Source organism: Colletotrichum graminicola (assembly GCF_000149035.1).
Source record: "Colletotrichum graminicola M1.001 genomic scaffold supercont1.31, whole genome shotgun sequence".
Classification (NCBI taxonomy): Eukaryota; Fungi; Ascomycota; class Sordariomycetes; order Glomerellales; family Glomerellaceae; genus Colletotrichum; species Colletotrichum graminicola.
This window is the reverse complement of record NW_007361035.1, coordinates 198891-209472: the sequence shown is the minus strand read 5'-3', so window position 1 is coordinate 209472 and position 10582 is coordinate 198891. Positions and strand designations below refer to the sequence as shown.

Genomic DNA, 10582 nt, shown 5'->3' with positions numbered 1-10582 from the left:
GGGCGATGGGTGAGGTTTTGCTTTTTCTTGCCTCTTTTCTTTATCGACAGATAAGGCTCTCCCCCACGATCGCAGTGCATCGCAATGCATCGCAGTGCCTTGTCTTGCCTTACGCGCGAAGGCAGAAACCGACTCTTTTCTCGTCAGAAGACATTCCGTGCTTTTTTTTTATCATGATTATTCTTGGGTGGAGGGGCGGCGTGCGCTAGCTCCCCATTGCCCACACACATTCACACATAATGGTTGAGAGGAGGATGGATGTGATCGATGACGGCCGCGACCTTGGCGACTTAGAATCGTAAACAAGCTAACAGCCGCCCACTTTCCGGGAATCGAAAGTGGGCTTCAAGACGTGATGTGATGCGTTGGACAAAGAGGTGTGTGTGGCCATCGCCCACCACTGCCTGGAGCCTCCACATCACCCGTTACCTCAATCTCCCCATCTGGGGATGCTGCTCCTGATACCATAGGGTGGGCGGCGTTTGCAAAGCGACCCTTACTGCGTAAAATGGGTTGGTGACACGTCTTCACCTCCTGGCGAGGATCCCGCTTCGGATACGAGGGTGACAGAGCCGACGCAGCGAATTGACGGGCAGGAGCATGGTAAGCAAGGCACACTTACAGTCATCAGACGCCGGTGATTGGCCGGCAGGCTTGTCACCGGCACCTTGAGATATCTACAAGTAGAACAGCCCGCATATTTGGGTTGTGGAAGAGGCGTCGCTGTGGCGCCTTGCTGCCTTATACCGAGCGATTTGAGGCGAGAGGGACATCATCGTTGCCCTCGGCTTAGGGAGCCGAGCTGGAAGATCCAGTGCCATGGGATTGTGGTCTCAGCCCGTCATCCACCCGAGGGCATGGAGGGCCTAGGTATACGAGTAGTGTAGTGCGGACTTTGTAAGAAGCGGACGTGTCTCGGTTGGAAGGAATCACCCCTCTGCACGGCCAACGGGATACATGACATGGGGCACGGCGAGGGTATGAGCTAGGCAAAGGCTAGCAGCAGTGGTCACGGAGGGCGGAACGCGGGAGGGAAAGAAAGAGGGTTCAGACCAAGCACCGAAGAGACGGGCACTGGATTGCGGCAAGGCACGGGAAGACCATCCTATGTCGGGGAATAGGTCGAGGAGGGTGCTGCATATGCCCAAGGAGCTCTAAAGCCCGAATCTGCAGGGAAAATCAATTGGGGTGCCATATCTACTACGATGTACGGAACTTTGCCATTCTGCGACCATCGTGGGAAACCAAAAGACGGCGAATGTGATGGGAAAGTGATAGAGCGAGGTCGTCGGGGGGGGGGCGTGTGAGCAAGGCATTGAGGTTGGCGACCGGGAGCTTCAAGTCCGCAAAAGGCCGCCGGTGGTTTGTTGGCCATGCAGGCAACGGGCGGTCTTGTCACTCCGAGTCACTCGACTTGGAAGGTACTTTGGGATGGCTGGCGAATAAAAAATAAAAATAAAAAGGCTCGAGGCAGTAGACGGCGTATTCGTAGTGGTAGCGCATGTGCTGTGTGGTGTAGGTGCGCTGTGCAGCGCAGCCATCTCGTTTGAGTGATTTTGTCATGAATGACAAGTGACAGGAGGAGAGGGCGTGTCTGGTTCAGATGGGGGCGCGGTGGGTAAGCATGCCAGATATAGTGTACTGCCTCTGCCTATGTCCGTGCGCCAATCTGCAACTAAACTAGTGTACCTAGCTGCACGGCACAAGAAGAAATGAAACGGCTGGCCAAGGGACCCCGCGAACAGAAATCCTCCTTGGGACAGGTGATGTGCCTAGCACCAGAGCAACATGGACAGGGGGGGCCGCTGTTTGCTACGGCGATTTTCTTGCTTGAGAACCTGACAGCTCACGCACATGGCCGATTAGTGAACTGCGCCAAGACGGCGAAAGGTTCTAGTATTGAATCTCCTTCGTCTGGATAAATGAGCAAATACCTAGGATCCAGTGCATTCGGTGGCACTGGACCTGATGCCCATCCGGACCCATGGCTGTCTTGGTCTTTTTGGATTCGAGGTAGGATGCAAGATTCTGCGGTGACAAACCCTCTTTAGCGCAGAGGGTGAGGGAATCCTTGCCGCACGCGGCGAGCACTTGGTTATGGATCATGAACCTTGCGGCGCAACGGCTCGCTCGGCCCTTTTATTTTGATTTTTTTATGGGGTCCGTGAAGGTGCTTCCCACACGTGCGCTATCAAAGTCGACTCGTGAGTGGGGTAAGGAAGCATGTAGGTAGGGGGTGGGCGTCTTGTTTGCTTTCTTTTCCCAATCGTTGTATCGAGCGGGTTGGAGTGGTGTAGGTACTCTGTGGCGAGGTGAAAGAAAGCAAATGAGTGGCTACACTACTTGGTTCCATCTTATCGACGTCGGTGATGTTGTGAAAACAGGCGAATGTTGCGATGATGTGGCCCATCGAGCTTGCAACCATCCACGGCCATTACTGCAAGGAGAGAGACCCGCAGATAGCGTCGACTGCCAAGGCGGGCGGGCATCGCTGACAGGCCTCGCTGTCATCCCATCTCTCCGAAAGACACGCGTCGAGAGGCAGAGACGAGGGTTGTTGTCTCGGGATGAGTCGTCCATGGTGGAAGTTGCTGTCGCAGTCGGGGTGGGATTGGATTTGGCAGCTTCAGCTTAGCTCGGACTCGTACTAAGGCATTGTAACGTGGGCGTTAGCTTAGTAAGTAGGTAGGTGAGGGAGGAGCCGCTGTCAGATGCGCAAGGAAACCCCCCCCGGCCACCCCAGGTGCTGGGGGAAGCTCCTTTCTGAAAGCAAAGCTCAATGCAGGCAGGCAGGCAGGCAGGCAGGCAGGCGGGTAGGTAGAAGGTAGGGGTGTGGCTCGAGTAGTCGCATTCGATTACGTAATGCGAATAACCACCTAGTAAAGCGGGGCATTGCTTCAGCCACGGGCTGGGAAGGAGCGCCCCAGCTGTCGCCCTTCCGTATCCGTTCCCGAACCACCTCAGTCCTCTGCCCGGCGCAAACTGCAACGTCAATCGCGGACTCGGTCCACACCGCAGCTTTCCTGGCCTGCCAACTGCGTACCTGCTCAACTCAAGGCACTGCCATCCCGCACCGCGACTGAGAGAGACGACCTCACGACGATCCACGATGACTAAGGGCTTTCCTTGATCGCCCTCGCCATAGCTTCATCTCACCCTCTTCTCTGTGTCTATTGTCACACCCATCTCCACAACCTCTCCCCCATACGAAGACACGCATACCTTACTTAGTACTCCGATCCATAAGCCCTGCGCTTAACTACCACCGTCGCCCAGCCATCACCCACCATGACCTCCATCCCCCAGGCCCTCTGGTCCGCCCAGATCCCCCTCCACATCATCCACCCCTCGCACCCCAACACGCCGCTGGTAACCTCGCTGCCGCGCTTTTCCTACCTCGCCCTGCTGGTTCCACGCTGCTCTGCCTTCTTCCGCGCCCCCGTCTCCGCCTTCCACCATGAGCATCTTCTCCTCCGGAATCTGCCTCTCGGTCTGCTCGTCGATCTCTACCAGCCTTCCCTGCCCTGGCGCCTCACTGTCAGCGATGGCGACAGCTGGGACATTGGAGACACCTTTCTAAACTGTGTCAAGGAGGTGAGCTTTTCCTTGTCTCTCATCTCCTTCCCCAGCCTCTCACTGTCTCTCCATCCCTTTCTTGTCTCCAATAGAGCCCGCCCAAGACCCAAACTACTGTACAAGCGAGCGCGCCATTCCCCTCTGTCAAATTTCTTTCGTCCCAGCAGTTTACTCCTCACAAACTCGACTCATATGTCTCATTGTCCATTCATTCCCGCTACGGCTTCACCTTGAAGAACAGGTCCACCATCTACCCCCCCCCAAATTCCCATTCTACCTCGCTTCGCCGTGAAGGATCATCAAAATCAAACCCGAGACCGAACCAGACCACCTGACCTCCCCCTCCCCCCCCCCAAAGGCAGACTTCGTCCGCTATGGCAACGCAAAACGCATAATGTCGCTATCTAAAGCGGACACCTCGGCCCTCTGGAATGCCGTCCAAGACAACGACTTCGCGTCTTTCTCCAAGATCAACGCCCTCCTTCTCAACGCCCCCACGCCCCTCCGCAACGTGCCCTTGCGGGTGTACATTCCCTCCTCGCCCCCGCCCGGCACCTCGTCATCGTCGCCCTCGCTCGCCTCGCCGGCCGCGACGTCCCCGAGACCGCCAGCCTCGCCATCGACAGCTTCGTCGCAGAAGCACCAGCCACAGCCAGCGCCACCAATCCTAAGTCTGACGGCGGACCAGCCCTCTTCCACGGGCGCCTACAAGGTCCTTCAGGCCCTTGTGCCTCCGATAGTGCCGGGCACCCGCAACACCCCCCAGACCCTTGGCCGTGCCCTTCAGTCGCACCTCCCATCCCTCTTCCCCTCGAGTCGAGACCCAGTCCTTGCCAACGTAGTGCTCCACGGCTCACCTGTGCCCTTCTCAGCTCCCTTAGAGGACCTCATGCGCGAAGCCGCGTACCCTGACGGGTGGCTTTGCCTAGCCGTCGTTTTGCTGTGAAGGAAAGAGAGGGAGGAAGATGGATAGACCCAGGCTGATTGGGGCACAGAAAGCCTTGGCACATGTAGATTAGAGGGGCGTCGTTGGGCGTTTGGGAGTTCAAGCGGGGACATCATCACTGGGGTTGGCTTTGGTTCGGTATCTTTGGGGACTTGGTGGCCTTCCGCAGACCACCAGTTTACCCTAGACCCAGGGGGGATTCACCGCGTACACTGCTGCAACTTGAAGTTGACAGATAGCAAGAGAGATCCCCATCATTTCTTTGATCAAATCCACATTGAATGGACTGCGGTATAGACGCAGGATAGCCTTTTCATACCACACACACACACACAGTTGCCCACGCTGTAGGAAGATATCCAAATCACTCACTCTGTCCGGTCCTGGACCTAAAGCCATGGCATTTCTCATATATATATATAGATAAGTACCTTCTTGTTTCCTAAGGCCTTTTGCTGTATCGTCCAATGGTATATATATCATCGCCACGTTTATGTGTGAACTGAGTAAGTAACCAGGAGAGGGGGAGAAAAGAAAAAAAAAAAGGAAAAAGTACCCAACACAATACAAACCCCCTCCCACCCTTTCTTTTTCTCCTAGGAAAAAAGCATTTGTATAACCCACCGCACCCCCCCCCTTCCCTCACAGCAGCGCATGTCTCCATTCCATGCGTCTGTGTGCGTGCGCCCAGGCTTCCAGAAGCCGGAGAAAAAGATCTGGCACAAAGATCAGAAGAAAAAGAAATGAGAAAAAAGAAGAAAACAAAATTCCCAAAGGTGCCTGTGACGGAGGAGAGGAGACGAAGCAGGAGAAGAAATAAATAAAGGCCTCTTTCGCCTCCAATGGGATTTCCTGCGCGACATGAGATCCCTGCACCCGGAACACACTTTTGGAAATAGTGCGTCAGGGTCACGGGGGAGAGTTTGTACTATAATATAAATTTGATATGGTATGATGAATAGAGCCCGCCCGAAAACCTACCACTTGACTCTCTCCCTCTCTCTCCTGGTCATTGAGGCGACATGAGGGGGAAAAAAAGAAATGAAAAGAAAAAGCAGCACACGCGAACCCAGTTCTCCGATATGCTTGATGCGGGATAGTAGTACCAGGAAGAATGCCAAAGACGAGAGAACAATATATGCCAATATATGCCAAAAAAACGAAACCACGAGAGCGGGAGCGCGGTCTCCCAAGCTTTTCCGGTGGAAAGCTTAAATTGAGCCGGCCACAAGGAAAAGACGTCAAGACCCAAAAATGCAAGCGTGGCGCGCGCGCAAACCAAACCAGACCTTAAGCCAACTAGTGTGCTTTCCCACCCTTGATATCTCCTCCACCCAAATTACCTCCATAAAAGCCCGCAGGGGGCGTCGTTTGATAACGACTGTGCGGCGCTTGTTCCTCTAAACCTCCCTCCCAACAAGCCATCCCTACCTCCATGATACTGCCTACCCGGCCCTCAACGTCGGTTCGCGTGTCTATCCGGCCTTTTCGGGTATGGGTCGGTAACGTCGGGTTCTCGCCAAGTCGTGTATGAGCCCCCGCAGAGGCGTGGCTAGATTTGGTAGTAATAGTAGTAGTAAGTCGATACCGTTGTCGACATCTGAGAAGACGTTTCCCAAATACCAATATAGATACGAGACGTAAATTTAAAATCGCCAAACGCCGGTTCATGGTTGATGTTCATGTTGCCTGGGCTGAGAGTCGTAACCACGAGTGGGACAATATCTCTGGCCCGCTTCGTCAGCTTTGTCCGTTTTTCCTCCCAATTGGTATTCCATCCCCCATTCCCCCCTTGGCCTCAGGGATGTTTTTTTCTTTCTTTTGCGTCCAGTTTCCCACTCCAATATTCTGTTGACCCACTGCTGTTGCTCGTGTTCTCTTGCAGTGGGTGCGTGCTTCGTGAAGCTTCGGTTTACATCTGCATGGGCTGCTGACCCGGTGATCCAGAGTATCCGTGATAACCCTGGTGGTGGTTTGACGGGTGGCTTGATCCGTTGCTGAGGATGCGGTGTCCCTGGCCCGGAGAATTGTGAGCGCTGTGGGGGTTCTGCTCAACCGCATAAGCCATGGACATCGGGCCCTGGTTGTGGTGGTGACCCGGCGGCGCTGGGTGAGGCGGGTGAGGCGGCGGCGGCGGAATCGTGGGACCGGTCATGCTGGGTGTGCTCGAGAAGCTGCTGGACGCCACTCTCGGTTCGTTGAAGAGCTCCCTCTCGATGTGCTCCAGGATGTGCATGTCGATCGTCAGGGCACTGGAAGATTGGGCGTGCATGTTGAACATTGCGATGGTCCGCCTAAATAGCTCCTGTAGCTGCGACCGCTCAATGAGGCGAGTCAGATAAGGGTCCCTGTAGGCGGCTGCCAAGATCAGGAGGTTGCCCCATTGCCTGCGAGAATGGGTCAGCACCACTGTATTCTTTCCCAAAGTCCAGCTCACTTACGCATGTGCTGTGCCAAAGATGTTGGTCACAAGGAGTCGCTTGTTGTCTACACCGTGGAAGGCCCGAGTGCTCTGGATGAGTGCCTTGATGCCCCTTTCGGCCCACGCCTTTACTTCCGGGTCGAGCTCGTCGTGTCCGCGGATACCGTGAGAGCCATGCCCCACGAGTGCCGTTGCGTCGTTAGGGTTGAAGACACCGATGGCACCCATGTTCTCCTTGTTCAAAATGCCCGAGTCGTCGGAGCGTTGCTTGAGCTTCTCGGAGACCTCCAGGATGAACCTGATGAAGGGCCGGTAGATGATGACTCGAGCGCCCCAGTATTTGGCACGCAGTCTCGCATCCAGCAGGTCGGTCGCTGGAGGGTCTTCCTCATTGAACCTGAAGTCGTTTGAAACCCACGTCATGCTTCGCAGTTGTTGCTCTAACGCCATCACCTTTCTCATCTTCTCGTACACGCTAACGTGCTGCTCCTTGGGGTCGTACAGCAGATTGTGGATCGTGTTAAGCGTCTTGCGCAGGTAGAGCTGCCCAATGTAAGAATCCCGGACCCTGACCGAAAAGCCGTCGTCCATGAGCTTCATATTAGGCCAGGGCATCTGTTCCTCGTAGTCCTGGCATCTAGATCGTGGGAGTTCTAGTTCCGCAATAATATCACTGCAAGTATTTAGCAAACATCTCGGGGCCGACAGATCAGGCACCACCTACTTTTCCAACTGCAGGCAGCTCCAGAATGCGAGAAGAACCGAGTTGTCTCGCTTCCTCTCGGGGAGGTTATACACCCCCATCTTGAAGAAGCGACTCATGTCACTGCGTTCTCGTTAGCATTTTTCACGACAGACACCGACTCTCGAGGACTGCTCACCGGCGCATGATCATGTTCAAAGCTCGAGCGGCGTTGAAGAACATGGCATCGCTCTCTAGGACTCGGCCCAACTGGCCATAGTACAGACCGGCAAAGATGAATGTCTGCGCGTGCTTTATGGTCCATCCGGCCATGTGGTTGCCCATGATATCGGAAGCATAGGCAAAATACTCCAGGCCAGGGATGATGTCGTAATTGCGCCTCAGTGAGTGGCCTGTCTTGAGAACGCCGCTGCCCTGCATCGACTGACGCCGGCTCGGGAGGCCGTTGGCCTGCTCCTTGGGCGAAGGCAGCCCCGAGGATTGGGAGTGCGCAGAATAGGAAGGGGGCGATGCCTGTGTGCCGGGAGAGGACGGGTAGCCATTTCTGTTTGCCGGGGAGTTGTGGTTGTGCTCGGGCGTGTCTCGCGGTAGGTCTGGGATCTTGGACTCATGCTGGCAGATTTTGCCGAGAGCGAGAATGACAAGGACGAGGGCGTTCTCAATAGTTCTGTGCGGTCTGCCGGGCTTCCTGGGTAGTGGAGCAGGCTCGTCGGGCTGGTCGCCTGCTGGCGAACGCTTCCGCTTGTTGGACATCTCGGGGTAGCTCGTTGGCGGCACGAACTTGGCCACGCCGGGGGCTTGAGGCTTCGTCTTCTTCTCGGTCTGTGCTAGGCTGTCCAGGAAGCGCTTGACCAAGCTCCTTAAGTCGCCAAGAGGAAGAATGGGATGCAAGCTCAGAATGTGTTTCTCAAAGCTGTGCACATACGACTTGACCGTTTCTTCGGCGAAATCTGGATGGCCGTCGCCCACAAGGGTCCTGCTGGTATATCCCACATTCAAGGGCGGACTCCAGCCCCCAACTTGACCCCATGCATCACCCGGCGAGGGTGAGTTGCCAGTCTCGGAAAAACTGTCCTCGATTGCGTCGACGGTCCCATATGCCTCGGCCGCGCTGCTTCGCTCGTATGTGGAAGCGGCGCCAGTGGCAGCAGCGGAAGGAGTGCGCTCCTGGCCACTGCCTTCACCGCGTCCGTATAGACGTAAGACTCCCCGCTTCTCCTCTTGAGCGATGGGGTACTCTTGAGGGTACTTAACCCCCTCTCTTTCCAGGATTCCCTCGGTCAGCTCCTTGATTCCCGGCCACGACAACAACATATCGGCTCTGGTAGTGTGATTTGCGGGAATCGAAGGAGCGCCCGGGGCCACGGGTTCTCCCGGCGGCAACTGTTCCTCGGCTTCCATATCGGCGTCGTGCATCTGCTGGGCCAAGTCGGTCTCACCAACAGCCATAGGATGCGGCTCTTCCATTTCTACTTCGTTCGGGGGATAACTGTCGACAGGCGGCGCGGCGGCAATCGGTGAAGGCGACTTGACAATCGATTTTTGAACCGGGGAGAGGTCTGCCGACAGCGGCTCATTTTCCATTTTGATGTTGTGGAACTTGAGCGTCGTCTCCATCTTCTTCATCCATTTTTGCTGCTCGAGGATCTGCGCTTCGAACTTGGCCTCCATCGCCGTCTTCATCTCGGAAATCGCCTCCAGGATGTCGGTCTGTCCTTTGTCGATACTGTTTACACTATCAGCAAGATACGTTAGGCGCGGGAGGGGAGGCAAACTCGACTGACGCCTTTGGAATGGGATCGCGGTATTTACACTCGACTCCCTTTTCTCTACAGCTCTTGCAAGGCTTGGTTTCATCACATTTCGCCTTGAGTTGCCGACAACTATCGCAAGCCTACAGCACACGAGGGGGTTAGCGCGCTGACAGGCCATGGAGGGCAGCCCATGAGAACCGGGCTGCACATACCTGAGAGGCTCGTGTTGCCTTGCGCTTCGCAGTCGACGAGTATTGGATGTTGTTGTAGATGGACTCCTGTGGAGCCTGAAACTGAGGCGGTTGCTCGTAGTGTTGTGGAGGAGGAGGAGGCGGCGGCGGCGCCTGGACCATGGGAGGAGGGGGGAAACTGCCTCGGTAGCCCCCCGGCGTCGGGGGCATCTGCTGGGGCCCGTTATCGTAGCTCATGTGTCGTCGAGAGTCGTCTGGATAGGGCTGATGAGATGGGTGAGGGGGCGCAGGGTGCGGCGGAGGTAGACCGTCCGCTGGCCCGCCTCCCGTCGAGTGCGGCCGTCGTGGATGGGCGAGGTTCTCTTCGTGCGGCTCTCTCTTCACGCCGCCGGGGTCTCGGCCGGGATACGGTGGGTAGTGAGGGTGAGCAGGCGAGGCTGGGTGTCGGTAGTGATCCTGCATCGGCGCGTACGGAGGCTCTTGCTCATGGTGTCTTCGATCATCAAGGTGATGGTGTTGCGGCGCGGCGTGGGAAGGATGGTGAGGCTCGACAGAACGAGGAGGGTACGGCGGCTGCGACTGATGGTTATAGGACGCGGGCTGGGCTGTATGGTGAGGCGGGAGGGTATGGGCCTGGTGCGGCGTCGAGGGGTGCGAGGAGGGCGGCGGCGGCGGCGGATGGTGTAGCGGTGGCAGTTGTTGATGTTGCGGACCGCCCGTTGGTGACCAAGAGTTAGTCGTCGAGAGACGGGGGCGCTTGTTGTCAGGCTGCCCCGGAGGATCCATGCTTGATATATATGTACATGCGTACAAATGCTAATGAACAAACAAGAGACGAAGCGAAAATAGGGTCAGGCCAGATCCGTGAGGTGGAGGGAGGAGGTGGCGGCCATGGAAAGCTATGGGCAACCGGGGAAGAGTCGCAAGTGCCAGTCCCGGTCCGGTCCAGTCGAGTGTCCGAGGGAGGTAAGGTACTAGGCCAGCGCAACG

The 10582-nt window shown here is 56.2% G+C and overlaps 2 protein-coding genes across 2 annotated transcripts; one reads left to right on the top strand and one right to left on the bottom strand.

Moving 5' to 3' along the window:
- Nucleotides 1–3288: 3288 nt before the first annotated feature.
- On the top strand, nucleotides 3289–4522 carry GLRG_07450 (autophagy protein Apg5; the record flags this gene model as incomplete). The annotated part of the gene is made up of 2 exons (XM_008098135.1): nucleotides 3289–3594; nucleotides 3935–4522. The coding sequence occupies 2 exons, from the start codon at nucleotides 3289–3291 to the stop codon at nucleotides 4520–4522; spliced, it is 894 nt and encodes a 297-aa protein (XP_008096326.1).
- A 1912-nt stretch (nucleotides 4523–6434) lies between these two features.
- On the bottom strand, nucleotides 6435–10378 carry GLRG_07449 (uncharacterized protein; the record flags this gene model as incomplete). Its single annotated transcript, XM_008098134.1, has 6 exons — nucleotides 6435–6909; nucleotides 6964–7617; nucleotides 7669–7770; nucleotides 7826–9373; nucleotides 9432–9541; nucleotides 9614–10378. 6 exons carry the CDS (start codon nucleotides 10376–10378, stop codon nucleotides 6435–6437), a joined length of 3654 nt encoding a protein of 1217 aa, XP_008096325.1.
- Between the last annotated feature and the right edge of the window lie 204 nt (nucleotides 10379–10582).